At 41.4% G+C, this 25,175-nt stretch overlaps 1 protein-coding gene across 2 annotated transcripts in view; it reads right to left on the bottom strand.

The window, feature by feature from the left end:
• CGNL1 (cingulin like 1) overlaps positions 1–25,175 on the bottom strand; it is a 136,237-nt gene that overhangs the window by 74,096 nt on the left and 36,966 nt on the right. For both annotated transcript variants that reach the window (XM_081127715.1, XM_081127716.1), the window contains exons 2-7: positions 13,527–15,122; positions 12,428–12,522; positions 10,510–10,615; positions 8,587–8,688; positions 7,889–8,037; positions 6,643–6,778 (exon numbers count right to left, since the gene is read on the bottom strand). In XM_081127715.1, the coding sequence (XP_080983841.1) occupies positions 6,643–6,778; positions 7,889–8,037; positions 8,587–8,688; positions 10,510–10,615; positions 12,428–12,522; positions 13,527–15,107 (2,169 nt within the window). In that variant the 5' untranslated portion in view covers positions 15,108–15,122. The remainder of the gene's footprint in view (positions 1–6,642; positions 6,779–7,888; positions 8,038–8,586; positions 8,689–10,509; positions 10,616–12,427; positions 12,523–13,526; positions 15,123–25,175) is intronic.

Raw genomic sequence — 25,175 nt, 5'->3', positions numbered from 1 at the left:
CCACATGGCATCATCCGTCTGAACTGCCTTCTTCCCTCTCAGTCCCACCTTCCTTTGCCTTTCAGGAAAATTTCTGAAGATTCATACAATATGACCTCCTCCAAGAAGTCTCCCTTGAATGCCCTACCTGAATACCCATCTTACTGGAGCTGTACTTATCGCAGCACTTAACACTTTTATTTTGCAGTCCATATACAATACTTATTTTCTTATTTATCCTACTAGACTGTCAGCTCCTTGAAAGGATACAGACCTAATTTACTATATTTTTGACGCATGGATCAATGATATCAGGAATGTGCCTGTTCTGGGTATAAATAAATTAACATGTACAGTACGGCAGGAGTCGAGAGATACCAAAATTCTGAAGTAGTCTATTTTTTTTCACTGGTGGTTCTGTGTAAACATACATCCTGCTCTCTGGTAACTCCTCGGGAATCGGGGCAATGGTTGCTTCCTGGGGACCCAAGGCCTCGAGAAAAGCTACTTTCTATTTAAAAAGTGTCACCGATAAAGGGTAAAAATAGTCGTATTGATTTCAGTATAAATGCCAGTGGGATCTCTTTCCTCTTCTTTAGGACATGCACATCCACTGAACCAGGGGAACCTCTGCAGTCCCAGGGTCAAGCTGCATCGCACAGACCAAGAAGCAGCCCTTCAGGAATCTAGCTACAGGCATGGATAAGCTCAGATGAAACATCAGATGAAACATCGAGAGATTCATCCAGGTAACAAAGGCAACTCTGGCTCTTCCAAAACACCAAACAAAGAACAGAAACAAGCCTTACAAAAACATACACCATCCTGACATTTACCAAAGGGCAAGTCCTGCTGCCGCCACTGCCCAGCCCCTCCCGAGGGAGTAGCGGAGGCTCCCCCATCCCTGTTGCTGTTGGCGCCTGTCAGGTCTTCCTGGAGCCCCCTGCCAGCCTCTGCACCACAGCCCATGTGAATCTAACCCGTTTCCTGCTCTTACTCTCACACGTTTCTCAATTGTTTCCATGATAAGGCAGTTCCTCTTCCCACACTTTATCTTTTCCAGGATAGATCTGTATTTTGAGTTGCCTTTTGTGTCCTGCCGCCAAGGCATGTTAAGAACCTCGGCTTTATGGTCCATTTTACACCGACATGCCACTATCTGAGGCCGGGGCTGCTGCTTAAGTGGACTGTGCTGCACAGATCCAATCAGATTACACCTCACCGTATCACTGATAGCACTTGAAGCTTTCCAGGGCAGAGACCAAAACGCACAGGAGAGTTCAAAAATGTCATTCCATCACTTCAGTGGCTTGACAATTAACCTCGAACCAAAGAAGGGAGAGATGATGTGTAAACTTCAAAATATGTCAAAACCCATTGGAAAATGAACAGGCTTCTCTGCAGTTTCCAATCAAAGAAAACAAGCGAAAATGCAGGCCATTCAGAATCAGCACTTTCAAAACCTAGGTTAGCTGCACAAAGGAAAGCAGCCAGGAGATGAAAACCCAGTGTGTATATACATGGGTGTGCAGGTGTGGGAGGCTATAAAAGTTGACTGTGTGTGGTACTTACTCCATAATAAGACTTGTGCCAAACACTTGCAAATGAAAGCAAAGAAACATGACCAAAACCTAAAAAGACAAGTTGAGAAGAAAAGGAAGTCCGCTCTGGACTGGCAGCAGCAAGTGGCTGTCCAGACAACAGGTGCACTAAGACACACACCAGAATGTGCAAAGCAGCAACTTACCTGCCCACAGAGCACTCTATTTCACACACCACCTATTCACAGGTATTCGTATCAAAATGAGAAAAATACTGATCTCGACCCTCTTCTGCATTAATCCTCCCCAGGGGTTCTATCTGGTCCCTATCTCTGGCCCATGCTCAATTAAATGGTAAGTATAAGATTTTACATCAAAACTATAGCTGACAAGAGAATTGTGCAATTTTTTTTCCAGACGGATGGCCCATAAAGTGTAACGGGGATGGTGAAAAACATGATTTTTTTAAGTTGTTTTATTAAAATTCCTATAATATTCAGTAATACCATTTCTGAGAACAGTCTATCCCCAGATCAATACAATTTCATAACCAGCATATTTTACTGAGACTTAAAGGACTTGCAAGTTGGCAAACGCCAGGGATAAAACACAAGGCTGCTGGAGTGAGGCCCAGCACTGCAGCCCCATCAAAGACGATGGTCAGCAATTAGAAAGTCCACTGTCGTGGCACTCAGAAAGATGTTGCATGTTTACCCATCTCCCCCAGAATGGAGGAAACATATTTTTGGACAAAGAAGTGGCTGAAAATTTGTTCCATAATCATTTTTGTAACTTGAGCTAAAAACAAAAATTTAGAACCATTAGTCGTTTAAGAATTAAAAAGTCATCCTATTATTGGTCAATTGTATGGCTTATCTAAAGAAAACAGGATTATTTTCCATTCTTTCTGTCTTCCTTCCTTCTTTCCTTTCTTCCTTTAAAAAACAAACAAACTATTGTATTCTTTCTTAATGTAACTTAACTGGTTCCATATAGGGACCCAATGTTATTTAACAAAATGTGAAGTAGTATTAGAAGACATTTCATGAAAATTCTTGTGCATTGGGCATCTCACAAAATACAGGGCCCTCAGCCTTTTTCAAACATTCAAAAGCATGACGTGTTTAATGTTCATTGTGTTTAAGAGTTTGTTCTAAGCCAAATGTCATGGAAAACTTGGGCACAACTGGAATCTGTTATCAGATTCCCCAGGGCACTTCTTATTAAGAAATGAAGAATAAATTGAAAGTGACAAGAAGATGGAGTCTATGTTATAAGTGATAGAGAAACCATAGATCATGTTTTAAATGTCACTGACAAGCCAAAAGAAGCTGATTTAAAACAGCAAGGGTGATTTTCCAGAGGGAGAGAGCCCCACTTTGGCATTCGGAAGTTAACTGTGCCCTAACTCATCTTGCAGAAGGACAGCAGATGATATAGTTACCATTACAGAAAAGAGGCAACCAGGCGCCAGCAACATCAGGAACATTTTTAAGAAAAGATGTGCTCTGTTTCCTTTTCCTGTTCTCTCATTATCAGCTCTGCCTGAAAACACAGCACCAAAACTCAGGCTCATGTCCTCATCGGGTTACCACTACAAACACGTCAATAAACTATTCAATTCAATTATGTTCATTGATATAAGCACAGTCTACTGTGTTTAAAGAAGCAAAGAAGCATATAATTCATTCAAGAAATATTCTCTTTTTTTAAATGGTGACATTTTAAGATAATGTCAATACTGAAATTTATTTATTTGCTTTGTTGCTTGGCATGAAATGGGGGAAGATACAGGCAATACGTTATGGAATTAGCTGGGTACAGGAAAGAGATAGATACACAAATAGAGCAAGGTCAAATGTGCTAAAATAAAGAATTTAAAAGGACAAGGTATCCGGGGAAAGGGCAAATAACAATTATAGGTTTCGGTTCTTGGGAAAATTCAGCAACTTAAGGAACTTCCCAATAGCTACATCAGGAACATTTTTAAGAAAAGATGTGCTCTTTCCCTTTTATAATCAATGAAGAGTCCACACATGTAATACATTAAAGCCTTACCTTCTATTTAAATTTGTTTGCAAAGCTACATTTTTATTGAAAGCCATACACTGTTCAGTGACATCATTTCTGGGAAATTATCCTTAAGATATTTTTCTAAAACATATAAGGATACACATAAAAAATGTTCACCATATTTTTTCATAATTAAAAAAAATTTTTAAATATAAGAGAATGATTAAATATATTGTGGTTTATCTCCTTAAAAATGAAATATAGCCTGGCCGGGCGTGGCTCAACTTGGGTTGAACGTAAACCTAGGATCAAGGAGATCACGGTTCGATTCCTGGTCAGGGCACATGCCCAGGCTGCAGGCTCGATCCCCAGTCGGGGGCGTGCAGGAGGCAGCCGATCAATGACTCTCTCATCACTGATGTTTCTATTTCTCTCTCTCCCTCTCCTTTCTTCTCTCTGAAATCAATAAAGATATATTTTTAAAAATAAAAAGTGAAATATAAAGACCATAAGATATAATAAGAAAAATGTTCCTGACACTTTTTTTTTTAATCCTCACCTGAGGATATTTTTTCCATTACTTTCCAGAGAGAATGGAAGGGACAGAGGGAAGGGGAAAGAGAGAGAGAAACATCGATGTGAGAGACACATCAACTGGTATCCTCCTGCATGTGCCCTGACCAGGGCAGGAGATCGAGCCTGCAACCGAGGAACGTGCCCTAGGCCGGAATCAAACCCAAGACCCTCCAGTCCTCGGGCTGTTGCTCCAACCTCTGAGCCAAACCGGCTAAGGCTGACATTCACTTTTAAAAGCAGATACCAAAACTGTAGGGATATTGTAAATGTCCCTACATTATAGGCAGGTAGATGAAACCCATCAATGGGTAGGGGGGCAAACAGAAAATGTAGAAATAAAAATCCTTGTTAAGATATTAGGAAAATAAGTTTTTCTACCCACCCATCCCCCATTTTAAAATTTAATTTTGTGGTTTTAATAATAGTGATAAATGCACACATTCTCAAAGCTGAATTCTAATGTCCCTTGTCTTTCTAACTCTGAGCCCTGAGAAGAAGGCAGAGCCATGAGAAGCAGTATAATACCGTGAACATGGTGGTTTTTAAGAAATCCTTGGATAAAAAGAGAAATACCAGGTGGTAAAAAAGAGGCCTAACGCCGAGAGAGATGGTCACGTGGGGAGAAGAGAACTGATTCCTCTCCACTAGGCATGTGAGAAACGAATTCGTGAGAACTGTGCTGCGTGGCCACAGCGCTCAGCTCTCTGCCAAGTCATGGGGAAGAGGGAGGCTAAGTTCTAAAGGGCAGGAACTAAAATCCTTCCTGGGGAACTACTTCAAAACTAAACAAGGAAAGGGGTGAGAAAACAATTGACAGCAGAGACTTAACAAGGAACTTCAGGGACTTATGAGCCAGCAGCTTTTAACCCAAAGAAAGAGACAAAGAAGAGACTCAGCCCTCAGGGGAAAAGCAGTAGAAAATAAAAGTTCAGTACTAACAAAGTTCCTTTCTTTTTGTTTTGTTTTGTTTTGTTGGGGTTTTTTTGCTTTGTTCTAAGTTGTGTAACATTTATTTTGGGGGCTGTGCCTACAAAACAAAGCTTATATGGAAATAAATTTCAAAACTATGCCAAAAATACAGGTAGTGATAATATTATAGCAAATATCAAAACATCTAAATGGGCATAGAGATAAAACTTTTGTATTTTTGTGACCCTCAATTAGACTCATTCCAAACAAAAAAAGGAAATGTTCCAAATCTATTCTTGCTCTCTGATCACATTATATGTGTGTATCTAACACCTCATCAAGATGGTAATCTAATCCAGGGAAAAAATAATTGTCTTTGTAAAACCCCATAATCATTAACAAATGCTAAGCAGAAGAAAGAGTCAACCTTATCCACTGACTCACAGATTGATAAGAGCTAAATATTTAATAGGGGATATACTAATATTGGAAGAGGCCAGATGGGCAGCCTGTGTACATAGCAAATAGTCATTCATTCATTCATTCATTCGTTCCCTTACTCACTCATAATGCATCTAGTCAGCCAACCACCAAATAGTTACTGAATGATATATTTCCCAAGCATTGAAATAGCTGCTGCAGATAAAATCCTAAACCATCACCAAACCTGCCCTCCTGGAGCTTACAGTCTTGTGGGGCCTTAAACAAATAAAAGCTTAACCTATAATAAGTGCTGTATGAGCACCAATGTCTTTTCAATGCTTTCCCATCAATAGCATTATTTACAAAGTATTTTTGCCCAAAGTTCAGCCTAAACCTATTAGTGTAGAGATCTAAATACAAATTTAGTAAAATACAGGGGATAGTGGAACAGGTTAATGGAGATCATAAGAAAATAACCAGACAAATCAGCAGGGCATTGGTCTAGTCTGTTCAGAAGATAAATGGAATGGGAGGAGAAAAGCAGGGAGTAGGGAATGGGCTATACTAGGATAAATGAAAACTCAGATAACAGTGAAAGCAATGTGGGATTCTTGACTGGATCCTGGCAGGGAGGTGGGGGCAATACAACCATAAAATATACCTGGGGGACAACTGGAAAATTTTGAACAAGGGTCCAGGTATTAGAATTCATGTTATATTATATATATTATAGGAATTATTAATTTTTTAGGTGTGATAACAGTATTCTAGTTGTAAGAAAATTCCCTAATTTTTCAAAGATGCGTGCTTAAGTATTAAGGAGTGAGGCGCAGTGTTATCTGTAATTTGCTTTGAAATAGATTAGCAATGAATAAATGGATGCATGAAAAAAACAGAAGGATGAGTGGACAGAGGGATGACTAAGTGTAGTTAATGTTGCAAAATGTTGACAAACTGTTGGATCTGGGCTGGGGCTCTATGAAAATTAATGCAGTACTCTTTCTACTTTTCTGTATGGTTGAAAGTTTTCCCAAGATAATGTTTAAAAACCATTACACATGATGCTCTCACAGAATCTAACCATAGGCACAGGTGGAGCAGACTATGGCTCATGGCACTCAGTCCCCACCCCACCTCCACTGTCTCATGCTCTTCAGGCAGATGGGGCCTATCTTGTCACCTGACCCCACCGTCCCCTTACCTCAATCAGTGCCCCCTTCTCCCTGTCCTCAGACCGTTTGGCACTGTCCAGTTCATCGTGCATTTCTGAGAGCTGGTCCTGGAGATCCCTGATCTCAGTCTGGTGCTGTTCCCGTTCCATCTTCACCTGAAACAGCCTGACAAGAAAGGAAGCCCATCAGACAGACTCTCCCAGGCTCTGCTTATTTTCATCCAGTCTGATTTCAGACCTTCAAATGCTCAAGCAGGGTCATCTAAAGCCCCAAGGAGCCTCCCATTCTCTGCTCTCCCCCAGTACTGTGGCACAGAAGTCAGCAAATTATGGCCCATAGGCCAATCTGGCCCACTGCCTATTTTTGTAAATAAAGTTTTATTGGAATACTGCCATGCTCATTCCTTTATGTATTGCTTACGGTCATTTGCACAATACAATGGCAGAATTGAGTGGTTCCAACAAAGACCATATGGCCCATAAACTGTAAAGTATTTATTATCTGACAAAAGTTTGCCAACCTCTGCACTAAATCAAATTCACAACTATTCTACCTTTTCATCCTATAAAGTATTTACTACACTCTAAATTTTCTGATTATTTTCTTACCAACTTCTTTTCTAAAATTAACCTCTAAGAATGTCTTAAGAGCAAAAGTTATACCATCAAAATTGCCAAAGCAATTTAATGCTTTTATTATATAATGTCCTATTTTTCTTGAATTTCTCTCTAAATTTCACTCCTGCTTGAACCTTCACTTAAAGTTTCCATCATGCCCACGGGCTTCATAGCACTGCACCTTTTCAGACCTTAGTTTCAGATCTTTTTTTCACACAATGACAGGGCCACCTGTCATTGGGCGTGACTTTCCATCTCTGTAGACTCAACAGAAGTATAAGCACAGGTCACAGAGACCAGCACCATCCAGGATAAAATTCACAAACTGGGAGGTTATGGAGATCTTGTGACAAGTACTTTTTTGAGGCTGGGCCCAGGCTCCCTGAAATCTCAGTCTTCAGATATCACCACTCAGTGTTCCCTGCTGCTCACTGACCTGTTTAGAGATCTACTCTAAGGGCTAAAATTTTACAAGACATCCTTTAAGGTGTACAAAGAATTTTAAAATTATTAACCTTTCTGCTTACCAGGGAGAAAAGGAAGAGTCAGCAACTGCTATAAATATCTGGAAGACCAGGTAAGTACTAAATGGACAAAAAGGTTCTGGCCACATTGATGAAGAACTCGGGAAGGACACAGGCTCTTGGCCCGAACTTACTCTTCCAGGTTCTTCCGGAGCTCCCCTTCGCTTTCTTCCAGTCGCTGCTGCAGCGTGGAGTTCTCTTTCACCTTACTGTCGTGTTGGCTCTGGAGCTCTTCTAAGTTTGCTTTCATTCTATCCCTCTCTTCTTTGATGTTCTGCTGATTCTAATATGAATACATGCGATTTTAAAGCACCTCCATCATACATTAATGTTATGCCACAGAAGCCTACTTCTAAACTCTGATAGATTCCATGTCTTTGCACTTCATTATTAATTATTAATTACATTATTAATTATTAATCAAACTATATAATTAAGGCATAGGAGTTTGTAAGTAGGAATAATAATACATATTTAATAAGTTGTAATTCTTCAAAAGAGAAAACACAGCTATACCTCATTGTGCTATTTCTATTACTCAGTTCCGATATTTTACATGCATTTAGCTTCCTACTGGCTTGCTTGAATCCAACAGCATTTCTTCTATTCTGTCAAAGCAAACAGTATCTATATGCTTTGGTTACTTTTTAAAAAAAATGTTCTTTGGACAATAGGAGCCAAATATACAGGAATTTACTTCTGTGATGAGAGGAATGTTTCTTTCGGGGGAGAAAAAAATTGACTTTCAATTCACTTGGGCATCCAAGGCACTTAAAATATTATTTTCAATCAAGACAGAAATGAAAAAAATAACATAGGAAAAATCATATACCTTGACTTCTAGTTGAAGCTGTCTCTGAAGTTCAGCCACTTCTGTGGTCAACTTGTTTTTCTGTTCTAATAGATCTTTGACTTCAGATGAAGAATGAGAAGCCTACAATTAATTGCAAAGATATACCAATTGAAAGGTTCAAGGTGATTTATTTTAATTCTCTTTAAATATAGAGAATTATAATCAGAGCAGTAACACTAAAATCTTAAGACCCAATTCCAATGTCGATCCCTAAGGAGAAGGGGAGCAAGGAAACCTTCTGGGGTGATGGGAGTGCCCTGTATCTTGATCTGGATGGTGTTTGCACAGACGCATACCTACATTTAAAAAATAAATCAGTGAACTATGTAGTTAAGATTTGTGCAACTTACTGTAAGTTATACCCCAATAAAACAATGTAAAAAGATAAAAAAAATTTTTATGAAGATTCATCCATTGCATAAAGTAATACCCAAAGCCCATGTCTTTGTGTTCCCAAGGCCTTTGGATAAAAATCTATTACAGGTTTTTCATTAGATTGGAAATTATTGCTCCATAACCATCAATGAGATTTTTATCCCTCACTCTCTGCATATGTCTGTATGCAAGCAGTAAATAAATATATGCTGGCTAAATTGGCTTTCTTCTTTTAGATGTCACATTTCCATAACAGAGAGAGATAGAATGAAAAGGGATCTGATTAAAGGAGTCTATTAGGAAACATCTCTGATCTGAGCATGAATATTAATGGATCTCATTTTTTTCCTTCCATGGATGTAACAGGATGATGTTCTCAAAAAGATCTGGCTAAAATGCTATAGCAAAGTGGTTAGAAAACTACAAATGGGAGAGGGGAATGAAAGCAGGGCTCAAAGCTAGAACAGGCAGTGACTTGGCCCTCAAACCTGGAATGGAGTATTTCCTCATCTACTCCTGCGAAGTTAACTAGAACCCCCAGTCAACAAAAACACAGGACTTCCAACTCTCTGAGATAAAATGAGAACAATCCACTTTAGAAATCCAAACCCAACCCATGAGGGAACCTGTACACTGCTCTTTCCCAAACAAAAACCCTCCCTGCTTTGCAGTTTCCCAATGTCTCCGTCCACATAGGGGAGGGTTCTTACATTCTCTCACAGAAAATCACTTAACTGACACCAAAGGGATACAACTCCAACAGCTGTGCCAGCAAATAATCAGATTCAGAAAATAAGAGGGAGATAAAGGGAGTAGGAAAACATGGGCACTTAAGCAGTCACGCCACTGTGATAGGAGCCAGAAGCCTAAGAGCCTCAGTTCGTCTTCTCACCATCTCGCTCTCGATTCAGCAGCTCTTCTTAACTGGTTCCCCTTCCTCTAATCTCACCTCTCTCAAAAAGCTACAAAAGGGATGAAATTTTTTTTTCACTATGACACTATTCATCCCTGTTCAAAGTCCATCAATGATAGCCCTTCACCTTCAGCCTGAAATGGAAACTTCTTATGTAATCTCTGAGGTCTTTCCCACCTGGTGCTTCGTCCCCATGTGCTCTCTGCTCTGGCTACACAAAATTACATCCATCCCCTAAATATGGCAAGCATGTGCCTCTTTACATTTATATTTGCTTGTGTCATTCCCTCTACCTACAACGCCCTGCCTTCCCTTCTTTCAATCCTATAATCTTTTGAGACACCGCAGAAGGGCTACCCTAACTTCCTAGTCTGTGACTCACAATGACAATCTTAACATCAAAACCAAAGAATGTAAAAAAAAAAGAGAGAGAGACCAGAGAATGAGTACAAATTCATAACATGTAAAACATGATCTTCCATCTCAGATCTTGCTCACTACTCAGGAAACTTCCCAATTGTTGCTATCCCTCATTGTACAGACTGAAGAATCAGCAATTTGCCTGCCACACCCCATGTTAAATGCCCTCTGCAAGATACAACACTTCAACTTACTTGATTATTTCCTTGCGTGCTTCCTGCTGCTCGAGACTTTAAAGTCTGGATTTTCTCAAAGACCAGATTAACTTTCCTTTTTGTAGCATCATCATTATCGGTACTTCTGGAAAAGAGACAAATAAAAAACAATGAGGGGCACCCATTGTTCTCAGAATAGTTTATGTGCTGTGACACACAAAGGAGCCCTTTAAAGAGACAAATTCTAAGAGGCAGGATTTTTTTTTGCAAAAAAAATTGCAAAACCAGTGTGAGAAGAGCAGGATGGATGGTGTATTTTTTCATCAAATAAATTGTTCTATGTTATCACTCAATTTGAGACAGGGGTTCCCACTTTCAAACATGTGAAAGAGACATAGTAATGTTCAAAATAAGCTTGCAGAAAACATCCAGTGAAAATTTAGTAATTTGTTGTTTGACTCAAAGGAATTATATTCATTCCAACAAGGGATTTCTCCTCTGTGTGTGTCTCACTCACACATACATTTTTACTTTTAAATCGTATGATTAAGAATGATCTGCAGTGATCTTAACTTGCTTAGCCTATGCCTAAAAAAATAAATCCCCCAAGCCTAGACTGTCAACACAGCAGCCCTTTGTCTAGACTTTCACAGGTAATGATTGGCTAAAGTCTTATTAACTTCAACCACAATTTCTATCGCACATACCTGACAATTAGGGGGGGAAAAGGTTTTTTAATAAGTTTCTCAAATCATGAACTAAAAAAATAAAAGAATTTAGAGAATTTTAAAAATCAAAAGTTCTTCTACCTTAACCTAATACAGTAAAACCCTTTAAAGAGAGACATTAATAACTAGTTCTTGGCTAGAAGAATAGAAGAATCTCTTTGGTTACTGTTGTTTTTATTTCCAAAAAAAGCCCTTACCTTATATTTTGAATCTCACTATGCTGTCAGCCTATATTACTGACAAATTATTGTAAGACGCAATACCAAAAATGTGCAGTGTTTTGATACCAATGAGTATTTGCCACCTGACTTCCAGGCAGATCAGTCTGTAACGCTTTTTTTTTCTTTTTAATCACATCTGATGAGAGAACTGAAACAGAAACTTCCAATTCCTGACCTAGAATTCCAGCACAATTACTAAGTATCTCAGTAAGGACTGAAAACCAGATTACAGAACTCAACCTCCAAGATAAGTAGGTGGAAAGCACTGCTTTTAAATGACTCATACGTGCTTTTAAAATAATGGAAGCAGGGGCTCCTGGCCAGTGTCAACTCTAGGGAAGGAAGGAGGCGTTTTTATCTGTAACTTCTAATAAGGTTGATAGAGTACTATTGTGCGCATGGAGGAACTCAAGATGATGGCAGACTTCATTCAAAACTGAGTAAGACATTCTGCCTATCTTTTGTTTTTAGTAACAAATTCAGTAGAGCCATTTTAAAAAATATATTCATTTTTAATTTTGAAAGTAGTATGTCCTTCCCTACACTCCCCTCCTCTGCTCTTCACTCCCTACCACCCAAGATTTAAATGCTGCTGAGAAAATTCCAGCCATTAAATCTTTTTTTTAAAGGTATCTAATTTTTTTTTTTAATATATCTTTATTGATTTCAGAGAGAGGAAGGGAGAGAGAGAGAGATAGAAACATCAATGATGAGAGAGTATTCATTGATCAGCTGCCTCCTGCACACCCCCAACTGGGGATAGAGCCTGCAACCCAGGCATATGTCCTGACCAGGAATCGAACTGCAATCTCGATCCTAAGTCGAGATTGGATCCTAGGTCGATGCTCAACCACTGAGCCACGCCAGGCCAGGCCAGCCACTGAATCTTTAAGCTTAAATGGCTCACACAGGGCAGCAAGGGAAGGCAAAACACAAGGTCTCAGAAAAGGAAATTAAGAACCCCGCAAGAAATGACAATATTTTGGTCCTTTAAGGAAAAGCACTAACCCTTCTTTGAGGTAATTGTAGAGGATCTGCTTGGCCGTCTCCTCGTTGGTTTGCTGAGTGAGCTCCTGCTGGCCTTTTAACAGATCCGGCGTGGCCTGGAACAGAACATGGTCATCAGATCACAGGATGGTATTTCCAGGAAGGGGGAGAAACCCAGAAGCAGAAACTTCCAAACACATTCATACTTTCCAAAAACGACTCCTCAGGTAAGGATCCTCATTACAGCTGGCTCTACCACTTAGTACGTAGCTCTGTAACCCTGGGCTAAAAGTTACTTAACTTTTCCTCACCTTAATTTTCTCCCCTGTAAATTGAGGTTAATAATACCTACCTTCAGAGGGTTGGTGCCCATCCTATAATATATAACAAATAGTTCCTGACACTTACTAACTTTATTATGTTTATCATTATCATTAATTTTTTATTGTGTCTACCAAAACAGTAAATGTACCACTTAAATAAATTCCATCACTTTAAAGTTAACCTTAAATTACGATTAACCTACTTTCTCAGGCCAGAAATTAACCCAGTCACTCAATTTCATGAGGAAAATTAATATATCTACACAAACCTAAGCACTGAACCTCTGTGTGGAAACAAATTCTACATACTTCCTAATTTCCCATCTCTACAAAAAGTCGAATTTTTCTATAGTGTTTGACAAGTTACTTTACAGACAAGACCCCAGTGGAAATCTAGTTTTACTTGAATTAACTTAGAAAACCACACAATTGGCAGTAGGGCATATTTGTAGAAAAAAATCTTAAAAAAAAAAAAAAAATCAACGTGCGCCCTGGCCGGTGTGGCTCAGTTTGTTGATCGCCCTGTGCACTGAGAGCCTGCGGGTCGGATTCCCTATCAGGGCACCCGCCCGGGCTGCGGGCTAGATCCCCAGTCGAGGGCGTGTGGGAGGCAGCCCGTCGGCGTTTCGTTATCACATCGATGTTCCTCTCTCTCTCTCTCTCCCCTTCTCTTTCTCGCTCTAAAAAATCAATAAAATCTCTTTTAAAAAATCGATGCAGAATATGTATCTCTGTAGCCTCCTGTAGCATGGGGCTGCAGGATTTCGAAGGGGAAGAAAAAGACACGCCGGTGTTACCTGAGTATTTGAGGGGGAAGCGAATGTCTTCACAGAAATCTTCTTGGCTCCGGGGTCCGGCGAAGCCGCCTGCCCCCGGGTCTGCAGCATCAGCGTGGCGGTGGCTGTTTTCACTTCCTCCTCCCTCTTATTCGGTGCCGGGAGGGAGGGCGCACGCGCGGCTGTGCTTTCCTGCCCACCTCTGCTTTCTAGCACTTTCGGGTCTTTGCCCTGCGGGGGAGGCCTGGGGTGGGCTGCCTGCGGCCTGGCGGGGGCGCGGCCAGGGCTCGGTTTCCCGCGGTGCTCGTGGGCCTGGGGCCGCTGAGGGCACACCTGCGAGGGGCGCAGGAGGTGCTCGCTGGACTTGCCCAAGTTCCTGCTGAACTCGGTCAGGTACTCGGCGCTTCCCTGGAGGCCAAAGGGAAAGGCACTGTCCACGCTTCTGGACCTCTTCCTGTCTTCTGGGTTGATTCTGTTTCGCCTCCCAGACCTTCCCCTTCTCTGCAGCCCAGATTTTTGGTCAAATTTTTCAATGAGCTGATCCACGCCAGGAATTGATCCCGTATCAATATCCCGCCCAGTTCCTGGCAAGAAGGGGATGTACCTTCTGTTCTCATGACGATTCACGTTGTCAGCATGGATGGCACATTCTTGATCATCTAGTAAAAATCTGTACAAGGAGTTGGCCGAAGTGGGCGTTGTCGACGACGACGAGGATCTCCGAGAGCGGGCCCCATCCAGGATGGCACCCGCCGAATCTTGTCGCCGGAAGGGAAGCACGTCGGGCCTGGTTTTCTTGGCTTCGCAGTGGGCGTGGGCGCCGTGGGCGGGTAGGGGCCTCCCGCTAGGGGAAAGCACCTCCTCTGCCGGCCCGTGCTTGGTGCAGCTCTGCACATTCACACACACTGAGGTCTGCTTCTTGGGGTCATCGATGACCACCGAGCTGCATAAACGAATGGCCGTCACGTTGGATCTGGCCACATCTTCCGAAGGAGGGCTGGTAGGCTGGGAACTACTAGGTTTGGGAAAGCAAGTCCAACCCTTCTTGTTGTTGGTACCTTCTTCTGTTAAGGTTCTTAGCCAGTTACTCTGAGGAGGTTGGTGATTTTGTAAGTTCAACTCATTCTTCTCAGGGTCATAGGGCTGCAAAAGCTCTGGATGCCGCTGAAAGTTCAGCACGTGGGATGGCTTCCCTGGCCCCTCTTTGCTTTCCAGAACTCCATTCTTACCCTCAAAGACGGAGGGTTGCTTCAGGGTTCTTCCTGAGCTGGGTTGGGCATACGGATTTTCTGGAAACGGTTCTTCTGCACTGTCGTCCTCTAGGCCAGCCCCGTTGCTGGGATGCACAGGCAGGTTATTTATCATTGGAGATGGAAATGATGGCCCGTTTTCAGAAAAAGGTGTGCCTGGCAGACAGTGCTCTGTGTTATTCAGGACTATGTAGGGGTGCCCATCGATTCCCTGCACCCGAATACTGACACCATAGGAGCCTGCCTTAGAGTGCTGGGAATTCCTTGACTTTTTGGTTTCATCACTTGCGAGTCTCAGGTGGACGCCGTATTCCTGCTGCACGTGTTGATATTCACCGAAGTACAGCTCCATGGTTCACTGTTCCCGCTACCAGGGAGAGAGAGGGTAAAAGAGGACAGTAAGTTAAAATTACATCTGTTTAAATGAAGATTATGTGGGGAAACTTCAAAGTTCAAAGAAAACAAAACACTTTAAACAGCAAGAAAACTTTCAGAACCAATGCTTGTCCAAGCAGGCCTTTCTGGATGCCCCTGGGCCCACGTGACCATGGTGCTTGTCATCACCGGGCTTTAACCCTGGCCTTGGGGTGGATGACTGGCGTAATTATCTGAAGCCTCTGGCATAACTTCATGATTCTGTTTCTAGCTGGCGGGCCGTTCTGGTTGCTTCATTTTTTTTCCTTAACTGGTTTACTCACACTTCATGCTATTTATTTTTAACCAATAGGGATATTCCAGTTACCAGGATTTGAGAACAAGGTACTTTTCCATAAAATCAATTAAGAGCTATGGTGTTCTAATGCTCACCACTTTTCTTTCTTCCAATACCGTTAGTTTTTCTGTCAAAACAATCCTCTTAACCTTTTTTATACATAATCCTACTTTGAAATCTTTATCACTATTTGGATATACTGTTTGAAACATTCTTACTGCAAGGAATCCGTAGTTTGTGAGGCCAACAGTGAGAGTAAATGATTAAAAACAATTTTCAATCATTTTTTCTTACTAAAAAAGATCAAGTAATATATAAATCTGAAAAATGTTATTAAAAAAACTGAAGACGCAGAGCTCTTTATTTTGTGATAGGTCCTAATGCCGAGAATCACTGCCTTCACCTTTCTGGTATGTGGCCACCCTTGTCAGAGACTGCACCCAGATCACCAGCCATGCCACACTCGGAGGTTCTCTCATCAGAAATTCACTTCTAATACACTGAAAAACTCCAACAGCAAAGGAGATGCAGGAAGAGCTGGAAGAACTGGTCTCAGATCAAGGCTGTCTCATTTCTTTCACTGTTACCAGCCTTTCTGAGTTTCTATACTGGACTCAACCTGGCAGCATATTTTCCAAGAAAACCATCAATTTGATCCACATTTTCAAATCTATTTGCACAGGGTTTTGCAAAGTATAAATCATTTCATCTCTATATCTGTTTCTTGTGATCTAGTTTTGTTTGTGCTTTCTTCACCTATTCCTTGATTACACAGGTAAAAATATCTATCTATATATATTTTTAAATATATCTTTATTGATTTCATAGAGAGGAAAGAAGAGGGATAGAGAGACAGAAACATCAATGATGAGAGAGTCATTGATCGGCTGCCTCCTGCATGCCCCCGACTAGGGATCGAGCCTACAACCCGGGCATGTGCCCTGACCGGGAATCGAACCCTGATTGTCTAGATCCTGGGTTGATGCTCAACCACTGAGCCACGCCCAGCCGGGCTCTATATATTTTTTAAATTGTTGTTTCCCCTAAAGAACTAGCTCTTTAGATTTATCCTTTCTCTTTTTCATTAATTTATTGAGTTACAGTTTGAGCATCATTATTTCCTTCTGCTTTCCTGTATTTTGTTGCTTTTGTTTCCAATTTCTTGACTTGTGTCCTTCATTTGTTTATTTTCAGCCTTTAATTATATTACAAAAATTGTGATATGTGACTGTGTCAGTTAGGAATTTTGTTGGTTCCTACTAACAAAGAGACCCAAAATAGCAACTCAAAAGAGTTAGGATTTTCTTCTCCTGAGAGGTAGGAAGTCCAAGGCTGGAATGAATGGATCCCAGGATAATTTTGAGGAACACCTCTTTTATCCTTCTACTCATCTACCTTCATTAAGTATTAGACACCTATGATTATAAGACAGCCGATCAGTATCACATATGTTAAAGGCTTATTAGACAGCTGAGTCAACTTTCTAAGGAGCTTTCCAGGAAACCCCGCCCACCAATAATCTCTTGCATCTCATTGGTGAGACGTTAATCATATTGACCACTCCCAGCTCCACAGACTGAAAGGAGGGCTGTGAAACAGGGTTTTGAGCTTGTCTATGGCACTCAACAAAATCAATGTTCCGTTAGTAAAAACAGAAAAGAGAATGAAAAGCAGCTTTCCACCACAGTAATGTTTCTATTAGTATTTTCTAGATGGTTTCAATTTGTGGTTTTGATTTCTTCTTGGACACAAGAGTTGTTTTGGGGCAAGTTTTTTCATATCCAGTATGTCTGTTGTGTTGTTTTGGCTTGGAGGGTCTTTATTTCTATATGTTGTGCATTTCTACTTGCCCTATAGTCAGAAAATATAGTTTATGATCTCTTCCTTTTAAAATGTATTAAAGTTTCCTTTGTGGGCACACATGTGGATCATTTTTGCCAATGTCTAGTGGGTGCTGGGTGTAGTCTCTTTTTTCAGGCATGGCATTCAAAATATATCCATTAATACAACCTCACCAATTATTTAGTTCAGCTATGCACATCCTTACTTATTTTGTCTTTCTGATTTATCTTGGGTCTTCCTGGATACATGTGTCTCCTGCTATGCTACTAGCATGATGCTGTCAGTTTTGCTTGGTGATTATGCTTTTAAATATAAACCATGTTAAAGACCATCACCTATTTTATAGATAGAAACAACTTCGAAAGGTATCTTCACCTGCAGAATTCAGCATTATCTCACAAATTCCAATTATTTCATTATATCCACTTTCGTTTTCACCCATTATACTAACATTTTTAAATAATTTTATTTTTAATCAAAGTAAAATGAAATATAATGAAAACCTGTACTCTCCAGCTTCCCTTCCCCCATCTCAACCACATCCCCCAGAGGAAGCCAATTGCAAAATACAGCTATTGATTCCAGCACTCACCTCCATGTTGCTAGGTAATGTGCCTATTTCTTAATTTACCAGTTTTACATGTGGTAAATAACACAGCATACATATGAATTTCTCATTCTGCTAGCCTCCCAATAATGAAATCAAGAGCCAACTCTTTATGTTATCATGACTACATAAATATTGTTCACCGAAGACCCAAACTGTGGAGTCTGGTCATGTTTTCTTTCTTATAAAACTTGAACTTTTCTAGACCTAATAGCTGACTGCTATTTTTACTTGTCTTGTTTTCTATATACCTATCCTTAAATCCTTTCATCAGCGGCATCACAACTGTTAGATACTTACTAGTCTTTAGTTCTAAGAAATGTTCTTATATTATTTCTGTGATAATGTTCAGAGAACCATTTTATTTTGTTTTTGAGTTTTGCATCTACAATATTAGTAATGTTGAATCTTTTAGACTGAATTTCAATTTTTTGCATTTCTTTCTCATCTGCTTTTCAACTCCATTTTTTGTTCTACTTTTGGAGAAATATATCCTCACCTTTTTTTTTCATTCAAGTATTTAATTTGTTATTTCCACTACCTCTTTCTTGTTGTTCTCCACGTCTCTTTCAGAAGTGCTGTTCTCATTTTAGACATGAAATAGCTTCTCTCTTTCTGCTATAAATTTTTTCAAAAAATACATTTTCTCTGCTGTCTGCACCATCTCCATTTTCTACACAGTTTCTCTTTTCTGATTTGTTTTGGTCCATGTCTTTCGTGTTGAGGCCTCCCTAATATGACTCAGATCCTTAGCCGCTGATCCTATGTAAGAGCAAAGTACTAAAAGCAGTTAGAGGCTCTACATGCATGGAGGAGTTATTCGCTGGTGAGCTTCAAGTAATGTAGGAAAAAAAGGTGCCAAGCTTTCCACTGAGGGACCCAGACATTTCAGTATTTGGTGGCACTTTTTTCAGAGCTGTTCGATTTGTCAAGAAAAGAAGCTTCGAATCCCTTGTTAGGGTTACATAGGCCTGGCTGCTGGCATAATGGAACAGGGCAGGGGACAAGCATGGAGGGCCCAGCTCTCATTCAGTCCCCTGTTTTCAGTCACCCACACCCCCTTCCAACATTATTCCAGTTCAGTTTCTCCAGAGAATAGACCTCCAGTCTGCTCTGGGGTGGGGAGGAAGCAGGGGCAGGTGGTACCCAGATATCCAGGGTACAGAGGAGGCCCTGCTCCAGTTCTCATGGCTCTTAATTCCCTGGATGTTGGCAGGGGAACCACCTCATTTCTACACTGCCGGCACTTTAGGTTGAAGCATCGATCACTCCACTGATGCAATTATCACTCCTCCACTTGCTTTGGAGCTCTCCTCTGCTACGTCTCCGCTGCCATTCTTGGTCTTTGTAGGTTTGATTTTTATTCCTTTACTACCCTTTGAGTGGGATTTTGAAAAGGAGAGATCTAACACCTAGCTTGGCGAGGCCAGTAGTACGTGTAATATGCGTCCTTACTAGAGCAAGAACAGCTGGCGTGCCTCAGGCGATGAAGCAGTGTGTGACGGCCCAGACCAAGGACTGGTGGGTCCCGACCCCCCATGTCCAGGCACGTTCCATGTTTTACTCTGGACCTCCAGTGTAAAGTTTACAAAAAAATATTCTTTAACAGAAGAGCTTCTGTGCAAACAAGTTTATTCACAGTGATGCCTTTTTTTTTTTTTTTAAATGATATTTACTAAATGAGATCATTTTACTCACCAGTAATCTCTTCTTATGCTCGCTTTGGCTTTTCTATAAAAGTATTTCTTCTATTATTTATTAATAAAATTCTTTTCTAAAGTGTTACAGTCCTTTTCATTAGCTGCAGCTACTACAGTCAACACTAATTACATTTCAATCTTTGAATAAGGTCAGTGTGGTTTATTGCAATCTTAGCTCCCTGTTAGCAAATTAATCCGCATATTTGAATTTCATGAAATGTCCACAATTTACATTTCCTTGACGACAAACCCCAATCCAACATTTTCACGGTATGACATTTCTCAGCTGGGTACTGGTGTCTTAAGCAAACGTGGATTTCCTTCCTAATCACAGTGTAAACACTGAGCTCATGAATGAATGTAAGGACAGCTGTTCTCCGTTTTCAGACACAAGGTCACCTCACCATCTTAACACACTCCACAGACACACTTGCTCAGCCAGGGACGAAGCCCAACCAAGGCCTTACATAATTTGGCAGTACATGCTGACCAACTGCCAGGAGGTTAACACTGTGGCATTTGGCAAATAAAAGTGGTGTTTTGGAGTGGAAATAATGCTTTTGGAAAAGACCACTAAATGAAGATAATTGCTTTAGTTAGTGAGATCAATGAGTGTGTTTGTGAGTAAAAACAAAGAGCTTAGCACTTGGGAGAACTATGGACACACGCCAGATAGAAACATTTCCTCTCTCTGGGCATCACACGTTATCAGCTGAGCATGGAGATTAGTCACAATGTTGGGCTACACATCCACTCTAATTCCCAGGGGCACCTCCAAGACCTGGAAGCATATTCACCAGCAATTCCAGAGGCCCTCATGGCTACTACAAAAATGCACGCAGGCAATTGGGAGCTTTCCCACAATGGCTCAATCTCCCTCCTGAGGACCACAGGCCCCACCTGCCAGGCCAGGCTGGCCCAAGCACCAGCATGGCACCTGGCACAGGGGAGGGACTCCATGCATGTCGGCTTGGAATGAATAGTTCCAGTTTATCACACACATCACTTAAAAGAGCATCTAAAGCAGAAATGGGGAGCTAATAAGCCTCAGTGCAGTTGAGCTTAATTCCAGGAAATATGAAGGGAGCCACAAACCAAGAAGTAATTTCCCCGAGCAGGGTTTGTTGACTGTCTCAGAGAGGAGCCACTGCAGGTTGGATGATACATGCAACACCTCTAAAGAGTGAACAAACCTTCACTCCTAAAGGGCTTGCTTGTGGTAGAGAGACACAAATTTCATGGGGGAATATCCACATTAGAACCTCAACTAGTCAAATATACAGTGATGGAAGAAAACTAAAATTTGGGTGGTGAGCACACAATGGACTATACAGATGGTGTATTATAGAACTGTACACTTGAAACTTACCTAATCTTATTAACCAATGTCATCCAATAAATTTAATTTAAAATAAGAACTTCAACAAGATAAAAGTGAAAAATCAGAATGTGGAAATCCAAGGTTAGCAAAATGCATACTGGTTTTTTAATGCATTCCTAAACATGACAAAAAGAGGCAGCCTCACCTAAACAAAGGCTTATTTCTTTCTCCCTTCCTTCCTTCCTTCCTTTCCTTCCTTTCCTTCCTTCCTTCCTTCATCTTTCTACCTATCTACCTATCTATCTACCTACCTATCAGTTCTCTAGTGCAAAGATAGGCAACTGGCCAAACTTTTAATATTTCAAAGGAAATGTCTTCACACAGTCAAGCCTTCAGAACTCCCTGGGAAAAACAATTTCAAAAATAAACTCTTGAGGTTTGAAAATGGTGGCAAAATTGCTATCTACTTTACACAGCCCTGTATGGTTTAAATCTCTTTAATGAGCATGACAACCAAAACTTTTCTATTTGGGGGGGCAGGGAATTTAATATTGAGTGCTGCAGCTTACCCCCAACCCAACTTGTACAAAAAGGAACATGGCAAAGAGAAAAGAAGGGTCGGCAGGAAGGTTCCTTCCATACTAGGATTGGAAACCGTGGAGAAGCTACCGGGGGTGTGAAGACCAGGGTCACCAGACTAACTAGTCTGACTACACGCAGATTGGAGCACAGGCTCCAAGGTGGCTTCCCTGGGATCCACCACCTCGCCTCTGGAAGTGCATCCCTTCCTGTCCCTGCTGATGGTCTCCCACCATGTCAGTCTCTGTTCCACTTTTGCTGGTTTTGATCCCACTCCTCTTTCCTTAATTTATGGTGTTACTATATTCCCAACTTTAATTTTAAAATTCACTGATTGATATTTTAGATTCCACATGACCTCTGAAAAAATACAGAATTCAGGTCCGCAAAATGCTTAGAAAAAGCGATTCATCTTTTTTCACCTCTTGGCCCCAAAATGATTTCTGAAAGTTCTCTCACTAGTGCAGAGCTAGGATTCAGAAGTCTGCAGTCCTGCAGACAAGTGAGGGAGCACACAGCCAGGTGCAGGGGCGAGAAATGCGTCTGTCATTCAACTCAGGTCGAATCAGGCCCGTTGAACTTCTCAGTGTTTTCCTATCTCAAAAATCAGATTATCAATGATGACTTCAAAAGGTGCTTGGGAAAATTAAATCATATGTTGTCTGTTAAATAAAAAGCAGGAAATAATAAATGAAAAAATTCAATGTGGCATTTATGGCCACAAGAAAGCTGGCTTTGATCATAAAACGTTTTCAAACACTTCTGAGACTGTGTCTAAAAACCCCACTGGTTAACCAAACAGCATGAACCACCAACATCCTGAAATAGCTTATTAACTAATTAAGAAACCAGAGGGCTAAGAGTCTAAAGTACAGGGCTGTGCCCATAGCGGAAATTTAATAAATAGTAGTTGACCAAATACATGAATGTCTTTATGTTGCCAGGTACACAGAAAATGATCTTAACCAGAGATGACAGATTCATGGCATTTGTGCTATAGTTTCCTATATAGAGCCTAAGCCCAAAATATATCAATACAGGCTTATTTTATCACTGCACTTTCTCCCTAAGCCCAAACCTAGCTTCAGAATCCTCTTCAACACCGCACCCTTGCATTCATTCCCAAACAACCATTGCAGACATAAAATAAAGCCTGTTTGCCATCCCTGACATATGTCATGATACTCGCCTAAACCTACCTGTGCTGAAGCCAAAATGGCCAAGAAATAAATTACCTCTAAAACCCAGTGGGGTCTTCTCAGACTTCTCAGTCGTGTCACTCATTAGGTTATAGTCAACTATGAGCTCTGGAAAAGCTTCAAACTCAGCATACCTTATGCTCACGTTCACATTACTGACATTAATACAGTTCCATCAGGCCACCATGAGGACTGGAACATTTCGCAGGTTACTGGCAAGAGAGGTTTCTGTCCTCACTGTTTTTACAAGCCCTACTTTCATCTTTTTTTCCCCCAGTAAAAAAACTCTCTCCCTGCAGCTGCTCACCTGCTCCAGCAGCCTCTGACTCCGGCCCTCCAGCCCACAGTCAGCTCTACACCGCACGGCGCCGGCTCTCCAGTTTTGTCCCAACAACCACATTTCTAGTTTTTTCAACTGATTCTGAGTACATGGTCCCTCCACGCTGCTAGGCACCAGTGGGTGCTTTCTTTATATCACCGGAACTGGTTGGATCCTTGCAGCCCACCCCTCCCCACCCCCACATGAGGGAGTCTATTTGCTCCCCTTTGGAGATGTGTGAACTCTGAGCAGTGTCAATTTTCCCAAGGTCTCACCAGGCTCGGAGGCCACCCCAGGATTCAGAGGCAGACTTTCTGCCCCTGAGACCTGAGTTTCTTCTGGAGCAGGGACCATGTTTTCATTTTTCTGCTTTTCACAGTATCTGGTACAGTTACCCTGACATGTTCATTGGAAGGGCTGTGGACCAAAACATGTCACTGTGTCCCACTGCACTGGCATGCCGGACAGGCAGCCTCTGTCAGATCTCAGCGGAAGTGTCACTCCTCAGGAAAGCCTTCCTCCTTGCCATGTTCTGGCACCCAGAAGTGTCCTGCACACAGCAGGCACTGGATGGATGGATGGATGGATGGATGGATGGATGGATGGATGGATGGATGGATGGATGGATGGACGAACTAATAAACTATGTACCAGGCACATAGCTCTCTGAATCCCCTTTAAAAATTTGAACAATTTTTTAAAAAGTCAGAGTGATGTCAGAGGAATGGCAGCATGAGGGATTCCCTTGGCTACTCCCCATGAAGTTTCTACAATTCAGCTATACCTCAACAAAAGATTCCCTGCTCAACACACAAACAGGTCTGAGAGATCGCCCACTGAAACAACTGGAACTTCGAAAAATTACTTTTGTTTGTGAAATGCCACAATATCCATTATAAGAAAAAACTACATTATCTTAAATGAAAATAAAAATTATGAGTATATTAAAAAGAAAAGTCAAGGGTTTTCATAACAAATCTCTTTGCCCATCCTTCAGTAGTGTGCCCACCGACGCCAGCTGGGATACGTATCACTGTCTAAAACACTAGAACCTGACCGTCAGCATCATTGCGGCTTTTCTTCCCACCTCCAGCCAGCACGTTCACAGCTGTGTGTGTTCCCAAAGCAGAAAGCAGGCCCTGGGTTATCACTCGGAAGGGAGTAAAGGGACACTGGAATTCCAACAATGCCAGCCGTGCATTCCAGGACCTTCTCAAGGAGGATTTCAGCACAGTGAACTCCAAAGCTAAACATCCTCCTCTGGATTCTGTTATGCCATCTGCAAAGCATCTCTTCTAAGTCACTGAAAACAAGATCAAACCGGGGAAATCTGTCTTTGTCCTTATCAGAGAAAAGACGGAGGGAGTGAGCATCATGAGTGAACTTGGCCAAATCCAGGGCCATCAGGCAGGGTCCATGGCTGATGTGCAGTCTGCCCAGCTCCCCGCAGGCATCAATTCACAATCAGCCAACTCTCATAACTGTCTCAGCTCTTTGCACGGGAACCAGAAAAACTATGCTATAAACGACAGGCACCTGGAACTGTCCACAGAAACCTACTGAAATCATATAGTGTGACTGTTAAAAACAAGCAGAAGATAACACTGTGGAGTCACCCAAAATATTAAATAGAATCAAAACAGACCTCCTAAAATAGAAACCTAGCAGATTCGCACATGTATAAATTCATGTCTGTTGTTCAGGACAGTTATTGCCCCCAAAGTTTGATGAGACCAGGGACTACATTTCCCAGTTCAATCTTCCTTCCCAGAATTCTCTTGGGTGGACAGCAGGGGAAGGGGGACAATCCCAGACCCCAAAGTCACACCAAACATTCTGCATCTTGTTCTTGCCAGGTACTCAGGAAACAGAAGAAAGGACCACACTTTTAGATAACCCAAAGCATTTCTGATGTGCTTAGGTCCCTTTCTCCTTTCCTAAAGCACTATCGCCCCATCCCACCCCTTTCACAGCTGTACGTGTCTTCCTGGTTTCACATTTCCACAGTTAGGCTCTTTAGTATGAGAGCCTAAAATTATATTTGGAAATTGCTATGGTCTGAATGATTGATGTTATTAGGAAGTGGTCCTTTGGGAGATGTTTAGATCACGAGGGTGGAGCCCTCATGAATAGGATTAGTG

The sequence above is a fragment of the Miniopterus schreibersii genome (genome assembly GCF_964146895.1).
Source record: "Miniopterus schreibersii genome assembly, chromosome: 1".
Lineage (NCBI taxonomy): Eukaryota > Metazoa > Chordata > Mammalia > Chiroptera > Miniopteridae > Miniopterus > Miniopterus schreibersii.
This window is presented reverse-complemented; position numbering and strand designations above follow the sequence as displayed.